Source organism: Prunus persica, chromosome G5, assembly GCF_000346465.2.
Source record: "Prunus persica cultivar Lovell chromosome G5, Prunus_persica_NCBIv2, whole genome shotgun sequence".
Lineage (NCBI taxonomy): Eukaryota > Viridiplantae > Streptophyta > Magnoliopsida > Rosales > Rosaceae > Prunus > Prunus persica.
Genome location: NC_034013.1, coordinates 18,317,158 through 18,337,900, shown reverse-complemented (window position 1 = coordinate 18,337,900; position 20,743 = coordinate 18,317,158). Strand labels below are relative to the sequence as shown.

Genomic DNA, 20,743 nt, shown 5'->3' with positions numbered 1-20,743 from the left:
CGTCTACGACTAATATTTCAAACAAGAAATGACAAGTGTCAATCTAATAATGGTGCAGCAAACTCCTAATTATTGGGAATCAAGTTTTATAATCATTGCAAGGCAACAGACTAATTGAGTTTTTTAATTATTGGGGGATGTGTCCTGCATCTCTCTTCTCTTGTGATTATTTCGGCTTTTTGATCGTTGGGGGTCTTAATTTGCGTACTAGTTTTTCGATTTTCTACACCAAAAATGCATGAACAACTGCACTCCATCTCCAGCATCCGTTTTTGTTTTTGGGTCAACAAAAACTTCTTTATATGGAAAAAAAAAACCCAAGAGAAAGAAGAAGCAACAGGTCTGCTCCAGTCAAAACCAATTGGTAATGAATAGGGGATCCAATTCCTTAAAAGCCGTCGACTTTAATATCACGAATGAAGTTGAGACTGCAACCCTAAAACTAATCGACAATGAGAAAGTGACCACCTCTTTTATAAGTTATTGTAAAGTTTTTTAGGACCCGTTTGATAACAATTTTAGTTTTCTTTTTTCATTTTTTATGAGGCAACATCATCAAATTCACATTACAGGGTAAAATGTAGTATATATGTTATCCATCTTGACTCAAAACAATTGAAACATCAACCTTTTCATGCATACATGAGTTAGGTTGGTTGGGCAGGGCAATGAATCTGTCCCCCTTACATCTAAGTTCGAATCTCTCTCTTGTAGATTAGATTAATTTAGAATATCACTTGTATTATAATAATAAAAAATCATATTGATTCTTCACCAATCTAAATTTAAAACAAAATTAGCTTGAAATTTGTATGCTTGTATGAGCTGATATTTCTCTTGGGGCTATGAAAGCACAGTTTGAGGAGTGTGAGGGTAAGAATCAACTTGTCATTGGGTTATGACAAGTGTCCATAAACTAAGAGAGATATGGATGCATTGCAGAATGGAGATAGTTAATTTTAGTTGTACACTTTTGATTGACTAGGACATATATACAATACGTAACATAGGAATAAGACATTTCAAAAAGGACATGAGTTAATAATGGGACCTCTGCGCATCAAAATGTAATCTTTTGTGTCATAACTGTCGTTAGCATAAGAAAGCGTTTGATGATTGATACACTGAGACTGAGTCAGTGAGTAGACTCGTTAGCTGCAAAACATACAAGAGTTTCCTCTTCGATATGCAACTCAACTCATTCCATATGTTAGTCCTAGTCGTCTTAGGTAGACAAATCTGCTATTTCATTTTCATGCGGTGCGGACTTAAATTTTAATCCTACGAGGGAGAATATGCTTTTTTTCTTAATTTTTTTTTAATTTTATATTTCCCTTTGTTTTGCTGTGTTTTTATTTTTATTTTTACAAGGAGCAAAAAGAAAGGTTGAACCAAAGCTAACATGGATTGAGTTGAGCAACTAACACTCCAAATTAAGGTAGAGATGCAGTTCGTTTTCAAATGTAAACGACTCATTTCAAGTAATAACAGCCAGGGGCAGAGCCACCTTTGCCCCCAATGTTTTGTAAGCTTCCACTAATCAATGTAATGTTTTGTAAAATATTAACATAAATTTGTATGTTTTCAGTTAATGGCCTCCAACCCCAAATTCGAATCCTAGCTCCGCGGCTCCGCCTAACTAAAAGTAGGTTTAATTTTCAGTATGCAAATTATTTATTATAGAGAATTTTGTTTGTATGATTACGTATATTATATATAAAATGACAATAAGTATAATTATAGGATAATCATATATATATATATATAGGCTTGTTTCCAGAACTAGAAGTCGACGTGTGAACAGTTTTTATCATGTATAATATATCTAGAAAGAAAAACCCTAAGTTTAAGATAACATCAAGTTAAAATCTATTTCATGCTAACAATTGTTGCAGAACCATAACCAAAAACTTTTTTATATTAAATTTTCAACTGTGTATGTTAAATGTTTTAGTCTTAGCAAAAAAATATGTTAATGTGTTTACATGTGGGCGCTAAACCAGTGACAGTGAGACCAGACATCCAGAGGCCCACAGCAAAGCAGCTCCAGCAAGCCCACCGTCCAAGAGCTCTAAGCCTTCCACGTGCATGAACACGTGGCATCATGGAAGCATGTCGTCACTCATATATTTGTCACAATCTAACTCTAGCCCCTGATTTGCTGAGGGCGGTTATTGGGATGACAAATCACAAATATCTAATTTAAAAAAGGAAAGGAACGTGTGGCGAGCGATGGCTATCCTTTGATATTTGCCGGTTTCGGCTAAGGCTGTGCACTGCAGCCATCGTTACGTTAGGATTCCGCTACATCCATAATAGATAATACATTGGACATTGAATTTGAGACACTTCTTGAGAGGTACACGCAAGGCAACAAAGTAGGAGTTCGTGCCACGTGTAGAAGATGCTCATGCCCGCCGGCCCGCCCGCCTGAGCTGGTTTGGTAGGTTCGTTGGATTGAGATTCCCACCCAATCGATAGACTGTCTGTCTGGCACGTGCGTAATTTTACTCGCTAGCTAGCTGTGATTAGACTGAATGGCCATATAACTGCTCTGCATGCACGACACGTAACACCAAATCATGCGCGGGTTTGGGGCCTACTTCTCTTTGGTCCTGGGCCGGGCTTTCTTCGTTTCGTTTCGTCTGTTTCAAAGAAGAGGGCTCCGTCCGAGGCTTCTGGTTAGCAACTTGGCATAATCTATCGAAGAAATCCCAAAGGGCACCAACCAATAAGCCCCAACCCAACGGTCACAAGGGCGGAGGGTATTTACGTCTTTTAATAAAAATCCCATATTCAAATTTGCTTAACATTCCCAGGCTCGCTAATGTTTCCCTCCACCGAGAAACCCTAATAAGTTTGCAAAGAATTGTTGGGTTCTCAAATCCTCCTTCAACAATTTATTTAATTAAATAGGTGAAGATTGCTTTCTAAGTTAAGGAGTAAAAGTCTTGGATTTCAGATTCCGGTTCTTGGCAATTGGCATTGTCAATTTGTCATTATCAAGGATGAAGAGTGCATACAAAGCTCAGCCTCAGCCTCAGTGGATTTGATTTTCAAGTTTGAAAAGATTCTTCCTGGAGTTGAGAAATCTGCTTCTATGTCTCCTGCTCGAGTGAAAAACCCAAGAATTCTTGAGAATAAGATTGAATGTCAGACACCGGAGAAGATAAACGAGCCTTTAAACACCAAATACCACGAGGGGCAAGCCCAACTTCCAGATCCAATTTTCCATGGCTTCTGTTTCTCTTTCTTTTTTTTCTTCTCTAACAAAGTACGAACGATGGTTTGAGTCTAAAGCTTGTCATCTTTTTTAATTTGCAGATATAGGATTATGGCAGACTTCTTTGACCATATGAATTGTTCCTTGAGGTTGCTTCGTCTGCGTAAAAGGTCACCTACTTTTCAAAATATTTCTACTCAGGTGGAAGTCCTAGCGAAGCGGTAATGTTTGATTTAGTTCAAAATATTTCTCCTTAATGTGCTGTTTCTTTTCCATGGTGGCGGGTAGGATTGTTTCGTTTTCGTATTGTTTTCCTTTTCTTGTTTTTTAAACTTTTTAATCAATTGGAGGAATAATTCACAAGTGATTGGTGCTTCTAATAGACTTAATAGGGTTTTGACTAATATGCGTCAATGAAATATGGTGCGATTCTCAAAAAGTTCAAACCTGTTAATGGATTGAGGGAAAATAGGACAATGGCTGCAGTTTAGCTGTCAATCATCTAGATTCGCACCTGCTCCATCAATATCAACGTAATGAGTGAATGGAGAGAGCCAAATCCATCAAGGACCAGGATCCGTTTTGTATTGTTAAGGACTTTAGTTTCTTGTTTGTAATTCTCAAGATGTTGAGAATAACTTCATAACTAGCAGCCAGATAAATTCTAACTCACCCTTAGCTGCACTTCCACATGTTATTTTCCTAAGCAACTATTACTTCCAGATGCTATTTTTTAAAACAACTAGTACGAGGATCTGGTCTAAAGTTACCGTTGTTTAATTCATATTTTGTTTTCTCTTATGAACTTACGAGTTATGACTATATAGTATATACTTTTTACTGAACTGTTCTTTTTATTTTTCCAGAAAGTTCTTGTACAAGCATCTTGCTCAAATGAAATTTATACTTCCTGAAGCTATAAAGATAGATAGAATTTTGGTGCAGGACAATAAAACTCCATGCATGAAGACAGATATGAATATCACCTTGCTATTTGATATTGTGGAAGGTCACGGTGAAGTATCTGACTTTATAGCTGTGCGCCAAGTTTTTGCTTCTAGGCTCATTAATTTCTTTGCCATGCATCCTGAGGTACTGTGATGTCTCTTTCTCTGATTTTTTTTCTTTTTGTTTTTTTCTTCCTTCTTCGAAGTGAGAGACTGTTGCAAGCTCCTTGGTTGGGCCTAATAAATATTTTTGTAGATTTCTAGGTTGATGGTCTTATTTTGGCGCATGATAAGTTGACTATATAAAACAGGAAATGTGGATCTGAACTGTTCCGTTGCTTGTGGTGCCACATAGGACATGAAACAATACCTAGAAAATGTCACTTTTGGTTCAGTAAGTGGCATATGATAGCCCCATGGTGTATAAATTGTCAAGCAATCAGATTGTGCTGGCTTCAACTTAGTGATTCTGTTAGGTGGGCTTGGGATTAGCTATTGGGTGCCATTTAGGAGATGAAACAGTGCCTGTCAGAAAGTTTGGTTGAGTAATTTGTAGATGATACTCCCATTCTGTATGAAATGTGTGGTGATCAGGTTAAATTGATTGTGTTTCCTTCACTTGGGCTTAGCTTTTTGCACCAGTCATTTGATTAGTTAAGCCAAGGTGATGAATTATTTTGGTGTTAAAAGATAAAAGCAATGAACTCATGCATTTGTATTTCTTCGGTCAAGGCTTGTGATGTTCCAGAGGCCATATTGCCGGAGCCTTTTAGCCAAAGAAGAGAGATACCTGTCCTGGAGAAATTACCTATCAATTCTTCAATGGAATTTAAAGCAACTTCAAATGAAACTAAGCTGTTTTTAGAAAAAGTTCATCCATATCCATATGTGAGCAGACACTTCTCTCGTAATGCTGTTGTTGCTGAAGCAGAAAAGGCCCAACTCTTAGCATCTCCAGTCCCCTTGCCATCTTCTGGCGGTATGAATAACCAAGGTATTAAGAATGAGCAGAAGAAAGAATTTCCAGTTCTGTCTTCCAAACCTGATAGTATAACTGAGCTAGATATCAAAAAGGGGCAGCAGAACAAACCATGTTCCAAGTTCAGTATTATCAACCACTCAGTGCAGCTGAACCACCCTCAACGCTCTAGTGCTTCCAGTGTATCAGAAAGCCCTCTTGTAAAGCTCACCTCATCTGCTGATAGTATCATGACAGAAACACCTACACCCTTGACACCAAGGAGATCAATGCCCAGTTGTGACGCCAAGCATGTGACCATGAACAGCCAATCAGCATCATGTCATAAGCCTGCAAAAAGAATTCTAGACTTCTCACACTTGGAAGGTGATAAAATTTCATTGGACTGCACTGCAGATGAGTCGGACTGCTACAAAGTTGTAAACAAAAACATCCCTAAAACTAAAGAAGGACTTTTTGAGGATGGAAATGTTACTTGTTCTCTGGCAACACTGGAGGTATGCTGGTTTCAAACTTCTCTAGTTATTCTACTGAATGTGGCAATTGCACAGGAATTTAATTCTTTACTGTTTTCTTAGACTTGCATTCTCATAACCTGTTTTTCTTGAGGGTGTTGATTCACGTCGGTAATCTTAAATCTGTCAGCCAGAATCTCTAGTTCGAGGTTCATGATAAGATAAATAGATTGACTGGCATCTATTTTGCACTCCATCTTTAATTTGTACTCGTCTGCATGATATGATACCAGTAAATTCATTGTTGTTTATTTTTCCATGTAGATATTCTGATATTGTTTTTAGGTGTGGAAAGATGCTAGATTTTGCTCTTCTACATGCATTTTTTTTTTCTTTCTAAACCGTGCAGTTGTTCTGCTTCTATTTTGTACTTTTACCTTTTACCTGTTAGTCGTTTGAACTTAAAAAATAACAAAAATCTCCTTATCTGTTTCCCACTGATTGGACTTTGCCATTATAGGTTGAGCAGATCCTTGGTTGCGGTAATGAGGATCTCGAGAAGAGCCAAAAAAGTGCATTGCTGTGCCAGCAGATGTCTGCTTGCCTGGCTGACTTGGTTACTATAATCCACAGTATATTCAAGTCTCTTAACTGGTCTCCGATCACAAAAGAGGAGCTTGTGCACAAGATAATTATGAATAACTTTGATGTTGTTGAAAGAAGTGCGTATCAATGTGCTAACTACTGGTACATGTTTGATTGCATTTCAAAAGTAGGTGTTTCATGACTGTACCTTATTTTCTTTGCAGGAGAAGTTGAAGAACAGATTGATCTTCTTGAAAGGCATGTTCCAGATTGGATACACAGGAAGTCTTCTGGTGGCGATACTATGTACAAGTGAGTTTTTATTTTCATTTCTTTTTTATAAAAAAATCATTCATATCTTTGTGCATGAGAGATCTCTGTTACATGATTATCAGAGTGTTATAAGCTCTAAAAAATAGAGTCGTAGATCTTGAGCTTATAGCTGAGTTGATGGTGACTTTGTTCATTAGTAGCGGTGGATTTGGATTCGAAACTAGTGTCGTAGAAGATCTTGGATCCCGCCATATTGTTTAGTACTTGATTTATCCGATCCACTGCAATATGATAGTGGAAGGGGATAGGAATTGGTGCGATGTTTTCTAGAAAATACTTTAGGGTAAGTGGCAGGAGTCTTCCAAGTTTATTTTCCCAAGTTTAGAAAGTAGTTCCCAAGTTTGTCCCTCGTACAAGTTTATTTTCATTATGGATATTTGTTTTTCATCTTATTCAAAAGCTTGTCACGGCCTCCAAATCAGATTCAGAACATATATATGGTGTCTTATACTTTTCAATCTCATGTTTTCTCCGATGACATGCAGCATCAAGAAAGTGCCAAACTTGAACTTAGTTCTATCCAAGCTTAAGGCGAACATGATAATTTAGATCGAGGGACTGAATTTGTTATTAAGAAGGCTTCTTTTGAAGTTGGTGGCACTTGCAAAAAGGAAACTGCGGAGTCTTGCTCTACCAAGTTCCTAACGCAACTTCACTGCGCAGATGCTTCATTTTAGAAACATGGTGTTATCTATATTTTCAAACCATTGATTAAAAGAATATATATATATATATATATATATATATTCAATTACACCACAGGGAATATATATACTTTCATGCGCTTTTTTGTCTTTTTGCACTCTGTTTCTCTTTTGTTATTTAATTCTTCTTCTTTTTTATACAATTTAATTTTTCTTTTATTAACAAGTGAAGATGTCAAAGTGCTTTTTTTCTTCTAACTTATTGGCTTTGAGGGAGGGGAAAATTGAACAAAGGACCTCTAATTCGTAGATAATTATCAATTGAGGTGAAGATGTCAAAGAGAAAGAGAAATTAGGCATTTTTTTTTAATGTGTGTTAATGACCTGTTTACCCTTAAGTCTCATTTGGTTCGCAAAAAGGATTTGATGGAAATATTTCACATGTCTTTTTCTAAGGGATGGAAAATGGAAGATTATATTCCCGTGTTTGGTAGTGATGTTAAAGCAACCAGGAAATACCACTTTATTTCATTTCCCATGTTTAGTTTGCTTATAAATGTAAAACAAAGTTTGTCTAATTTTTCAATTATATCCATATTAGACAATAAAAAAAAAATTATGCATTTAATGCTATATTGTAATTATAAATTGTTTATAGGGACAAAATGGTCATGAAATATGTGCATTTAATGTTGATATTAGTTTCTTATTGAAAGGGAAAATGGAAACCAACAAGAAGGGTGGAGGGTTTTATTTTTCCCCCTATTTTTCCATATGTCGGACAACCACTTCCCATGTGTGGTCATTTCCCATGAACCAAACGTAATATAGAAGATTAAGCTTCACTTTTTATCTAACTTTTTTTTCTAAATCATGTTTTTATTTCAAGCTCATCCCATATATTTTGTAACATTCAATAAATAAGATTACTTTCATTGAAAACAACATAGCACATTCTTTCACTCAAAAAAAAAAAAAATAGCACATTCATTTATCCGGTAATCTTTTTACTGAGTAAATGTTTTAGATTTTTATTTTTATTTTCTTTCAAAATTTCCACAATTCAATTTCTCTTTGTATTGATATTTTTGTCAATTGTTTATATTATATTTCCTGTCGTATTTCATCAATATCCATTCGATAGTTTTGCTACAATGATATTTTGATTTTAATGCTCCAAAAACGTTAGGAAAAAAAAAAAAAAAAAGAGGGAGATTCACTATTATACCCAATATATGAGCTCAAATTATAAAAAAAAAAAATCCTATAAGAAATGGACTTTTTAAACACACTTAAAGCCTATTTACAACATAACAAAAAAGTTTTTAACTTCTTTTAAATTACAAAACTACCGTTGATTTCTTAAAACCAACCCAACCCTAAAACCTCATTAAAAAGCCTAAAACACTCAATAGAGCATCAAAGTAATTTAATAATCAAAATTAAATTCAATAGAACCAGCTATCACTTTTTGGGTTTGTTTATAGAAATTAAATGGTGTAGGGTTTATTTATAGTTTTAGTGCTATGAATGGATATATGACTAAATATCTATAAAAAAAAAAATGATTGTGAGCTCAAACCGAATCCAACCGTCCTTAGATTTATTCAATTAATATGATGATTTGTGCATAAATCCGAACCATTTATATCTACAATATGGTTTTTGGTTTTGGAAGGGAGTCATATCGTACACCAATCGTATCCATCCCCAATACAATTTTATAGGGTAGTTTATGTGCAAACAAATATATTTATAAAATGGTTATAATTTTTGTTTTTTGGGGTTGCATTTTGTCAATACATATATTTTTGAGAAATTTGCATAAATATCATTTGAACTTTTAGCCACGTGTGCGATTACCATATGAACTTTCAATTTTTATTTTCAACCACTTGAACTTTGCAAAGTGTAACAATTTACCTTCTATTATAACTCTATTAAAATATCCATTAAATACAGTCACAAGTTGAACATGATATTTTTTAAAGGACATTTTCATGAATTTATTATAATTAAAAACATACATTTTTAAAACTAACATAATTAGAAAGAAAAAAAAAACAGAATTCAACCTAATTAATTATACCCCAACCTCCCCCACACCCCTTCTCCTTCACTCCCCGATCACAGCCCCCTCCTCCCCCACCCTAAAACTCCACTCTCTCTCTCTCTCTCTCTCTCTCTCAACTGCACAAAGAAGAGCCCAAACTCTGCAAAATAAATAACATATTCAGCAATATTTAATTGCCAAGTTGGATTTTATCAGCCTAAAGAAAAAAGGAAAACGTCATGATTGCTCGGTTTTAATGTTTAGCACTTTGAGCATAGCTTTCACTTCTTGTAGGACATTGCAAATTGGTAGTGGAGGAGAAAGATGTAGGGGGAGGCGAGAAATAATATGCTTGATTTTTGTTTTTTTTTTATTAGTTTCAAAATTTTAAATTAGTTAATTGTAGTAATTTGACTTAGTGAAAATTTTAACAGAGTTACACGTAGGTGGTAATTTGTTACATTTTATAAAGTTTAGGTGGTTAATAATGAATTAAAAATTCACGTGGTAATCTCACACATGCTTAAAAATTCATGTAGTATTTATGCAAATTTTCCTATATTTTTTATCAAATTAAAAGGGACTTATTTTTATTTAAAATTTTCAAGCCACATGATTAATCAGTCAAATAAAAGAGTAATGTAAGGGAGATCACAAATTATATACCACATTATGTGAAAGAACTAGAAATCATCTAAACAATAAATACATAAATAATCATAAGAATGTCCCATATTTGTTTCACTTAAAATACGTCGAACATAAGATTACGAAATATGCTCAATCGAATACCAAATATATTGGAAAATAGATCTTATATTCTAATGTGATATATCCTTAGAATGACATCCAACTTTTATCTTTATTATTTTATTTTATTTAATCAAGAAAAACTTCATTAGATAAACTTCAACAATATAATTAAATATATGACATCTAAAGCATATATCCAAAGAGGACAACAAACAAACATGCTAAAAACAAAGGAAAATGTTAGGCTTACCACATTTTTTATACCACATTATGTACCACTTTTCTAATAGAGGTGAGCCCAATTGTATTGGTGGGCGCCACCTCTATTAGAGAGGTGGTACACAATGTGGTATAAAAATGTGGTAAGCCTAGCATTACCCAAAAACAAAACTAAAGCGGATAAAAGTTGCACTAATACTACTAGCCCACATTACCATAAGAGGAATGCTAGCAACTTTCTCTCTAATCTTCTCCTTTGGACCTTCTCCCTTTTACACTTAAAACAATGTCATTCTCCTTACACTTAAAAAAATGTCATTAATATATTATACAAGCTAACTTTTGCTTTCCAAGTTTACCCTTATTAAATATATTCAATCTATCCAAAAAAATTTCACAACTTTCTTGCCATCTTATTCTTCTTTTTTTTAACGTCAATTTTTTTAATTTAAGAAAATGTCTGCTTTTAAAAAAGAGAGGAAATATTTACCCTTAGACTTTTTTTTTATTAAAAAAAAAAGGACATTTCCTTTTTTTTTTTTTAAAGCAAACATTTTCTTTTAAAAAAAAAAATTGACGTTAAAAAAAAAAAAATATGGCAAGAAAATTGTGAATTTTTTTTGGATAAATTGAATACATTTAATAAGTGTAAACTTGGAAAGCAAAAGTTAGATTGTATAATATATTAATGACATTGGTTTAAGTGTAAGGAGAATGAAACATGAAGTAAAAAAGGGAGAAGGTCCAAAAGAGAAGGTTGCTAGCATTCCCCAGCAAACCAAAAACTTAAATATATCATACCACCTAAACAAGTGTCGACCACAACTTCTATCTCTGAAAATTGTAACTGAATGACCAACGTAAGTACTTAACAAAAAATCATTGCTTCAACATGCAAAACATTTGAAAATTCCATAAAATAGAACCAAACTTTTTTTGAAAAAAAATAGTAAAAGCGATAGTTTAAACTATAGGGGAGAGAGATTTATCACAAACACACAACTATGATGCTAATTTTTGGTTTGCAAATCAAAGTTATTTTTCACTAGACTAGACCATGTTGACCAATTGGATGAGACTTTGAATATTGTTTAATATTGAGATTGTATGTTTATAACAAAAAAAGTATTTGCCGCATAAAAAAAAAAAGTATTTGTATTTTTCCAAATCCTTTTTTTGCATCTCTTAATTTTTTGAAAATAAAATAAATCAGTATCGAACTCTTTTTTTAAAATCATTTTTCTTTAAATTTGTACTAATCAAACACCAACGCACGCTACTTCGCATCAGAAACGAGGTGATAATCAAACCCATCACAGTTGTGCCACGTGGCAATCAAAGTCGTTTGGTGACCGTCGGATGTTGAGCACAAGCCAGAGGAGGCTTTTATAGCGAGGAGAAAACCTAACCTTAGCGCCGTCTGAGGTTGAGGGCTTGGCTTCTTAATCTTTATCTCTTCTTATCCCACACACAAAAACCCTAGGAAGGCCAAAACCTCAAAGGTGAGCTCTTTCGCACTTTCGTTATTCTCCTTAATCATGTATAGTATCTGTATCGCTTTCTGAGTTAGGGCTCTTCTTCTTTGTTTTGATTTTGTTTATGCTTGTTTTCTGGGTAACACGGATGTACAAAGGTATGAGGGTTATCCGGCAGGCGCTTGATCATCAACTGAAGTTTCAGTTTCTTTGTTATTTTACTTTTTATGTATTTCAAATTCATTCGGCGGCCAAAAAGACTGCTTTTACTTGGTGGGTAATGCAATTATGCTACCAGTATTGTAGTGTTAGACTTTTCTGGTTGGTTTATTAATTGTTTGTGCAGCCAAAGAGTATGTTTGAAATGCTTTACTTGATGGGATTGCAATTTTGCTACACTTGTGCTCGTATTGTTCACATATACTATTACTACTACTTTGGAAGTGTCTTCCATTATTATAGATTTTGTATTTCTCTGTGTTCGAGGGTGTGAAAATTCCAAAATTTTAATTCTAAGTGGGTTTTTACCATGACAGTGTTACCGGTATCATATTATCCAGATTTCGCAATTCTACTTGTATCACAGTCTTGTATATATGTATTGTTCTCTTAAATTTAATTAAGATAAACTCAGTTTCGGAGATAATTGTTGATGTTTATGGGATTTGGATGGTGTTCTGAACTACATGGTTTTGGTTTCATTGCCACTCTGTAAAATTGTACAATTGATGCATTCTTTCATCAGTTTCATGTTGGCACTTCATAGATGCTTGGTTTTCTTAGTATAGTATGAGATTGAAGAAACAAGATAACAGAAAATAGAATATTTGTCCTTTATTTGAGACATTGTAAAATTCGTTTTGAAAACAATTTGAGACATTGTAAAACAAATTTCTCGGTCGTGTTGGGGGTTTTATTGCTTAAAATACAGTCTACTTAACTTTAGATGCAATGTTTTGGATCTTGAATTATTTTCAATTGAAGCTCATCCCTTCATCTTACAGTACCCACTTTTTATGCAGATGAATCGGGAGAAACTTATGAAGATGGCCGGTGCAGTTCGCACTGGTGGAAAGGGTAGCATGAGGAGGTGGGTTAACTTTTAAGCTTGAAACTCCTTTTCTCTACCAAGTTGAGTCACAGAGGCTAAAATATCAAGTTTTGTCCTTAATGATTATGAGTTAAATATGTGTGCAATTATATGTGAGCCAGTTTAGTGCCTAATATGTCACTTAATATGGTTGATGCTCATTTGGTCTGCATGCATTATATTGAGCACCTGATGAAGTAGTTTACTTCATCAAATTATTGATTTGCAATTTGAGTTCCTTATGTGAAGCAGTTAGGGATGACATGTTGAGTGGACTGTTGTCTTTTGTTGTTTTACCATGTTTTTTTTCTCTTCTTGTTCTTGTTATTTTTTGAAGACTTTCATAGTCTGTTCTCACCATGGGGAACAGAAAGTTTTCTCTTTTATTGATTTGTATAACCATTGCAGTTGTACTAATGAACCAACAAAGAAAAGTAACATGCACTCTTTATGTGGCGCACTGTGAATTTAAATACAATAATTTAGTGTATGCTGCATTTGGTGCTCGTTACACCAGATGGCTCCGTAGTTTAAGGAGCTCATAACAGAAAGGTAGTCTCCAATTGGTGTAATTGCTTTTTCAGTAGAGAGCCTACTCTGGAGGAGAGTGTGATGGGTTTTTCTGCTCTTCTGTTTTGAGTCATAAGTCTTACACATTCGTGCAGTTCTTTGTAATTATCACTTGTGTTTTGTATGATCTTCATCTTGTTTGTACATGATTTTGTTTATTTATTATGTTCCCAATTTCAGAAAGAAGAAGGCTGTTCACAAGACAACTACCACTGACGATAAAAGGCTTCAGAGCACCCTTAAGAGAATAGGGGTGAATGCTATTCCTGCAATCGAGGAAGTTAACATATTTAAGGATGATGTTGTCATCCAGTTCATAAACCCCAAAGGTGAAGCTAACCTGCCAGAACTCTGATCCTGTAAATTATTATTTTGATTTTCAAGATTCTAATATTTTGATTTTCTCTAATAGTTGATGATTTTCCTTGTACATTTCAGTTCAAGCTTCCATTGCTGCCAATACTTGGGTTGTTAGCGGTTCTCCTCAGACAAAGAGTATGCCAATATTTATTCTCTATCTTTTAAATTTGAAGTGATGGTTGAACTTGTTAACCGTTCTGGTGTCTTCTGTATTTTCAATTTAATAGTAATATAGAAAAATGGATAGAATATTGGTGTTATGGGCTTCCAATAGTGTATTTACACGATCAATTTACTCTTGAGTTTTGGTTGTCAATATGTGCTTTGGATTGGAAATTTGTTTTGAATGTTGTACTATCTTTTAAGAGAACGCTACCTGAGTTTTGAAACAATAAACATATATAAATGTTTATTTGTGTTTGTGCCTGGATATTATGCTGCATTGAGCCTTTTATTACCTTTTGATTGACCTTGTTTAGATTTTTGTCATATTGGCGTATAACTTGACATATGATTTCTCTCTGTTGTAGAGTTGCAAGATATTCTTCCCAGTATTATCAGCCACTTGGGTAAGTGTGCTTGTGATCCTTTTATTCTGTTCTTGCTTAAAGAGGAGTTGGGGAATTCCTTATGACACCTTTTATTATTTTCAGGGCCAGATAACTTGGACAATTTGAAGAAACTGGCAGAGCAGTTCCAGAAGCAAGCACCTGGTGGTGGTGGTGGTGGTGGAACCACTGCACAAGAGGATGATGACGACGACGTCCCTGAGCTTGTTGCTGGTGAGACCTTTGAAGCCGCTGCAGAGGAGAAGGACAAGGAGGAGGAGAAGCAAGCTTCTTAGAGAGTTTCAAGGGGATTTTGTGTCATTTTATATACTTTCAATTTTCTGAAAGTTTTTTATTTTACTTTTACCTTTTTTATTTTTTTTAAAAAGTCTGACCGTGGTTGTTGTGATTCTCCTTGTGATACTCTGGAGAGTAGTTACTTTTATCTTTTGGTTAAAATCTAGTTTTACTATTTCCTAATTCTTGATCGATTATTGTGTTTAATGATTACTGTCTTGTGACTGTCGAGGTGTTGAAAGAAGCATCCTGTTTGAATGCAGTTAGGTGGTTGCATATGTTGTTTTATTTTAATTAACTATTTATGTTAGACTTAGGATTTAGAGGGGGTTTAGGGTAGCAACTAGGAGAGAAAATATCGCAGAGTGCATGTGATTTAAGTCTGTTGGTTAACCGACGGAACGAATATATCGTCAGCGAGTTGAGTTCGGTAGCTGCTTGCCGCTACACAAAAGCGCCTTTTATTTCACGGTTGCGTTGCGCCAATTAATCGTTTCAGAAGCCGTGTCCATTTGTTGTCGGTGATATTGAATTAATTTATTCAGCAAGATTTTTGTTTAATTATTACCAGGCAGGGTTAAGATAATTCAGCTTGTCCTTATTTTATATCAAAATTTCCTGAAAATCAAACTCATCACATCATCAGAATTCAGAATTCAGAATTCAGAACCAAACCATGAAACAATAGCGTACATCAACTTGACATGATTATTACATGGTAGGTAGGTAGGCAGGCAGACATCAAAAAGCCAAGAAACTAAAAAGGAGGAAAATACAAGAAAGAATACCACAGAAGATAGCTAGAGGTAGCTTGTTTGCAGCGCTCCAAAAAACACATATCATGTAGCTTAATGGTAGGAGTCGAGTCTGTTTGATGGATGGATTTTATAAATTTGTTCTAGTTTTGGTTGGTAATGGAAATGGCCTTTTCAAGATTTCTGAAAGCTTTTTCATAGCGTAAGAATCCCATAAACCAGAACTCGAAATCATCCTCGGTAACTATTTCTATGTACTTCTGTTGTGGTTTGTTCACATTCTCGGTTTGGTTAGCTCTTTTGATCTTCCTTATTGGTATCTGAACCTGCAAAACATCCATTCCGCCCGTTTATATAAGTTGTCGTCTTCATATATAGAAATTATAATAGAAGATTAGATATTAGAAGAAGAGTAAGAAACGAATAAAAACCTTGTACGGCGTTCGAACGACTTGCCCAGTTGCAGTTGCAGCTGCAGCACAAGGGACAGAGATGGATCTTTCACTGCAAAAAGCAAGCTTTTGAGTGGAAATAAAAAGCAGGCCAGGAATAGGACCCGCCGTGGTTGATAAGTAGCACTGGGAGGCCTTCAACAGCTCCTCTCCTTCATTTACACCAAATATCTGTTTAAATATATTCCTCCTTCCACCCTTTTGAATAATTCTTGCCCCCAAACTCAACTTCCCCTTGACAGTTTCAGACAGCTTGGGCCCAAGTTTCACTGCATTAATATTTAGAGTCAAATAAAGTCAAGTCTTCCAATATCTAATGAATCATCTTGGTTGAGTTTCTCACCGTGCTCGCGTATCCTGTATGCGAAACTGCTACTTTTCTTCCCAAATTTGGTGTTGAGGCCTTTCCCTGAATCACCTTCTTCATCTATATATTATATTATATTATATTGTTAGCCAGGCAATATACTTACTTGATTGCAATTTGCAACAAATTGGATATTTATTTATTTATACATGATTATTAAATTATTAGCTACACACACCCATACATACATACATCAAGTAAAGTAGCAAGAGTATGTAATTACTGGTTTTGAAGGAGGAAGAGCAATCTGAAGAAGATGGACTGTGGCATAAGCTGATAGGTTCAGATAGAGAGTGCTGCTGCTGCCTGTCTGTCTCTGGTGTTGTGCCATACGAGTTCATATACGGATTTGCAACATATTCATCTGCAAAATGGTGTTTCATTTCCATGTATGAAGATCCTCTCTGCCTCCTGCCTCCTGGTGCAGCTTGTCTGCGGATGGCAAATGTCAATGAGCCTTGGTCTTGAAAAGTCTCGAGTCTCTCTTCTCTATCTCTAGCCAGCTACTTATTAAAAGGAGAGATACAATAATAACAATACAAATGAATGCCATCCATATAAATTAATATAATACAGGATACAAGTTTCAAAGATTCTCCTTGTGGAGTTGTTGACTGACTGTTGAAGTTGAACATATATATATATATATATGTACATTTTCTTTCTAGAAGCAACATCAACGATCAACATGTCATATATGATGCAGCAGCAAGCAAAGCAATTTCGTGGCAATGGGCTAGCTTGGAATTTAAAGTAGCCTCACTTTTCCATCAACTTCCAAGTCAACAAAAGATGGCTGGCTGACAGACTGAGTTGGACCAACACAGAGTCACTAAATTTGTGCTAATTTGACTGATTGATAAAGATACATGGAAATTGGAGTCCCATATTTGAAAATTAAAAATCAAAAATCAAAAGAAAAGACTTGATGAGCAAAATTTGATAAACAAACTTAGTAGTGAGCTAGCTACTCTAAATTCTAATTCTAATATTGGTTTAATGAACTCACTCAGGTTATAACTTATATGATATATGCTGCATAAATAATGAACACCACATAGCCACATAGCACATATATACAGAAGAAAGAGATACTGTGCTCAACCTGCCTGCAGGCTGCAGCAACAAGTTAGTAATAGTTGTAGTTTATGTTTTGCGCACATGCATCCCACCGCCAGCCCAGGGCTGCTGTGCTTTTGTTTGTCTGCAAATTGCATGCAGTTCCTTTTTCTAAAATTTAAACAAACAAGTTTCCCAAAAACTTACTTCACGACTTGACCGCAACAAAACAAACTCCAACCAAATAATAATAGTCATAAACTCCATTACCATTTGGGTTAAAATTAAATAAAATAAAATAATAATAGTAATAATCATGTTTTCTTTGACCATATAATTATTAATTATTATTAGGTAAGGTGGAGGATGGATGAGGTTGCCTTGCCCACCTATTTAATAGTTAATTGTCTTGGCAATGGTGGGCACTGGCAGACAGCATTTGTTTTTGTTTTATAGAAAAGGACTTAGTAGTAGTCTGGATCTGGAATAAATTGAATAATCTCTCTCTACTCTCAAATAATGGGGATAAGGATGATATGGCATTTCATCCGATTCAAAAGGCGAAAAGTTTCTAAGAAGCAAAGTTTTTTTTCTTTTTTTTTTCTTTGGTCTAATTTACTAGACTACAAACATAACATGTACATATAATTTTCTAAATTCTCACTTGTAAAGGTGTGATCTAGTTCATTGTAATAGAAGCTAATTATGAGACCTACATACCAATAAACTGAAGTTATTGAACTATACCATTTCAAGTAAAACCACCGTTCAATTCAATAGATACTTGAACTATTGCATTGAAATTAAACTATTGAACAATCATTATAGATACTCTAATAGTAATAAATCCACTGCCTGCAATGCGATGTGAGTGTCAATTTGCCAATTTGCCAAATTGCCAAACACAAAACAAAATTGTGACTGGTCTGGTTTGGTAGCAGCACCCTCGTCCCTCTACTCTTTCTTTCCCTTGCATTTTGAAATTTTATCACTAAAAGCCGCTGGGTTGGGTGTACAAGTTACAAACTAGAAAGACAAGCTTCGGCTGTCCCTAAATCCCAAGTTGCTATCTGACTAACAATCCAGTCCAATTTGTTTGGGCTTAAAACTCCAAGTCCAAACCAATTTCCGACCACGATGGAGCCATCCAACAATCAATGCATGTCGTATATATACACACGCGTATATACAATACAGTCAAAAACGAGAACCCCTCGAAACGAAACTAATTCTGCTCGAATATCATAAACCCTAGAAGTAGAAAGCCCTTTTTGAACGTAATCTCATGGATCCGCAGCCAGAGCCAGTCTACTACATCTGTGGAGGTACTGATTTTGCGTTTGTTGTTGGAGAAAGTTGGCTGGCTAGGCTAGCAAATAGACACTAAATTAGTGTTTGTGTTGTTGTAGATTGTGGGATGGAGATTCCCTTGAAGCCAAACGATGTGATTCAATGCCGTGAATGCGGCTACCGTATCTTATACAAGAAGCGCACTCGTCGCAGTAAGTCCCTATCCTCATAGATTTCATTTATATTACCTACCTTACCACCATGTATGATGTATTCTTTCCTTTTATTGCGATCAACTTTTTCTTCTTCTTTTTTTGCTTTTTCAATGAAATTGATTCTGTCCTCCTCACTGAATGCTCGTTTTCTACTGGGTGAAATACATTAACTTGTATATGCTTGAATTGAATTGTTGCATATTCAATTCTTTACTTGCTATTGAAAAGTATATAAATTTGGGGATTGGGTTTTCTCAAGGATCAAATTTCAGTCGTCCATTGTGGATTTCGGTGATTGGAATGTTATTGTGAGTTGAACTTTTAAAAGCCTGGTAAAAAACACAGTGTTCGTCTGGTTGCTGTCCTTTTAGTGTAAGATGTGGATATGCTTTACATTTCATGCGTTCTTCTTGTTTGGTAATTAGTAGCTGTTATCTTTCCAGTCCTAATTAAAAACTTACTACACCATGACAACCGACAATTACTTGTAAGTAAAGTGATAGGGTGTGTACAAGGTAGTTATGTTGATGCCAAATGGTTTTAGTTAGTTTTTGGGCTTCTGGTTTTGAGGATATGGTTTTATCTGTATAAAACAGATTGTGATTAGCCTACACCACGATGCACCAATGCTGTCTCTGTGGGATTGCTAGAGCAATGTCAATTAAAGCATTGCACCCAATTATGCACCTTCAATTCAATTTGGTCCGGAATTCCTACTGATTATGGTCAGTGATTAGTCTAGCAGTATTGGTGCATCTTGGTGTAGGCTAATCACAATCTGTTGTGCCAACAAAACAATACACACATATGTCTCTTGTTCCCTGCTTTATTTTTCTTCTTCCTAGAGAGTTAAACTGATTGATTAAAGGCAATTGTTTTGGCGTGCCATTTTGTTTATGTAAAGCATTAAGTTATATGCTAGCCCTATAGTAATGTGCTATATGTAGACTCATTTCTTTTCTTATCTGTCATATTGGGATCACCGTGTTATACTAACTACCAGCACAAGTTTCACACATTTGATACATGCACAAGTTATATTAATATGCTCCTCTTTGGAAAGAACTTCATCCATCGATCCTGTAGTCCTATTTAAAACACAAACAAAAAAGGGATATACACACGCACACACAAGTTGTATTGCTATCATATACATATATATTTTTCCTATTGCATTGTAGTGTCCTTTCTGTAGCACTGTGGAATGCCTTTTGGCTACCATTTTGATGGTGTTGTGAGTCCAATTTCCGGTCCAAGTGTTGCTCTTGTGTTTCTTTGCTGATTATGTTAATCACTGTATCATATTCTCTATCACATTATTCAATGCTTGATTTATACGAGTCATGGTTGTTTTTTCAGTTGTTCAGTATGAGGCACGCTGAAGAAGAGACTTGGTGTGCTTGTGTCAGTCAATGATCCGTGTATTGAATCTGTTTGATGTCTTTGAACTTAAGTCTCAGTGAGATGTTTGTATAATATCTGTACATTTTCGGCTACTTGTTAATATTGTTTTGTACTAAATCTTGCTCTTTACATGGTTGTATAATTATTGAGATTCACAAAATAATTGGCATTTTGGTCATACATGGGTTTGATAAATATATACAAGGGACAATATGTCTGTCCCCGAACAGGATGTGAATGCTGAGTCTGAGTGGTGGTTCTTCCAGGCTCCAGCTAAAGCAAGCACTCAGCAGCATTAAGCCCATGGAGTTGTGAATAGATTATATATGGAGTCTTGAAAGTGACATGTTTTTAAAAATTTACAGAGAGTCATCTTTCTTTGTAATCTTGACTCGGCAGTGCTAATTCATGTGTTCGCATCCTTTTCTTGGAAAATTAATCAAACAATAGAAAACTGTCTCGATATAACCCAAAATACAATTCCTATAAAAATAAAAAAAATAAAAATCCAAAATACAATATTATTGGTTCAAGAGTTGACGCATATTAATAAAAAAACCGGCGGAATATTCTTTTTTGGCATCCTCCAAGTTCCAGCTAAGAACAAAGAAGATATATCTTTGACAATGACAATCCACCCGCTATTACCAATTCTATAATTGAGAGAGAG

The 20,743-nt window shown here is 35.0% G+C and overlaps 4 protein-coding genes across 6 annotated transcripts; 3 read left to right on the top strand and 1 right to left on the bottom strand.

The window, feature by feature from the left end:
• Window positions 2,895-7,299, top strand: LOC18776548 (CDT1-like protein a, chloroplastic). The gene is made up of 7 exons (XM_020563553.1): window positions 2,895-3,204; window positions 3,325-3,444; window positions 4,090-4,315; window positions 4,903-5,646; window positions 6,125-6,326; window positions 6,414-6,501; window positions 7,008-7,299. Exons 1-7 carry the CDS (start codon window positions 3,101-3,103, stop codon window positions 7,069-7,071), a joined length of 1,548 nt encoding a protein of 515 aa, XP_020419142.1. The 5' UTR covers window positions 2,895-3,100; the 3' UTR covers window positions 7,072-7,299.
• LOC18777866 (basic transcription factor 3) lies at window positions 11,570-14,793 on the top strand. 3 transcript variants are annotated; one of them, XM_007209648.2, is made up of 6 exons: window positions 11,570-11,693; window positions 12,689-12,756; window positions 13,507-13,655; window positions 13,765-13,821; window positions 14,217-14,255; window positions 14,340-14,785. In XM_007209648.2, the coding sequence occupies exons 2-6, from the start codon at window positions 12,689-12,691 to the stop codon at window positions 14,528-14,530; spliced, it is 504 nt and encodes a 167-aa protein (XP_007209710.1). In that variant the 5' UTR covers window positions 11,570-11,693; the 3' UTR covers window positions 14,531-14,785. The 3 variants fall into 3 exon arrangements, with proteins under 3 accessions (XP_007209710.1, XP_020419741.1, XP_020419740.1); XM_020564152.1 differs by lacking the exon at window positions 11,570-11,693 and adding an exon at window positions 11,856-11,939 and having other exon boundaries at window positions 14,340-14,706; XM_020564151.1 differs by lacking the exon at window positions 11,570-11,693 and having other exon boundaries at window positions 12,683-12,756; window positions 14,340-14,793.
• On the bottom strand, window positions 15,146-16,699 carry LOC18776663 (putative GEM-like protein 8). The gene is made up of 4 exons (XM_007210996.2): window positions 16,329-16,699; window positions 16,082-16,165; window positions 15,718-16,007; window positions 15,146-15,612 (listed from the first exon to the last, which is right to left on the bottom strand). Exons 1-4 carry the CDS (start codon window positions 16,492-16,494, stop codon window positions 15,430-15,432), a joined length of 723 nt encoding a protein of 240 aa, XP_007211058.2. The 5' UTR covers window positions 16,495-16,699; the 3' UTR covers window positions 15,146-15,429.
• On the top strand, window positions 18,352-20,268 carry LOC18777155 (DNA-directed RNA polymerases II, IV and V subunit 12). The gene is made up of 3 exons (XM_007209774.2): window positions 18,352-18,489; window positions 18,574-18,666; window positions 20,029-20,268. Exons 1-3 carry the CDS (start codon window positions 18,450-18,452, stop codon window positions 20,049-20,051), a joined length of 156 nt encoding a protein of 51 aa, XP_007209836.1. The 5' UTR covers window positions 18,352-18,449; the 3' UTR covers window positions 20,052-20,268.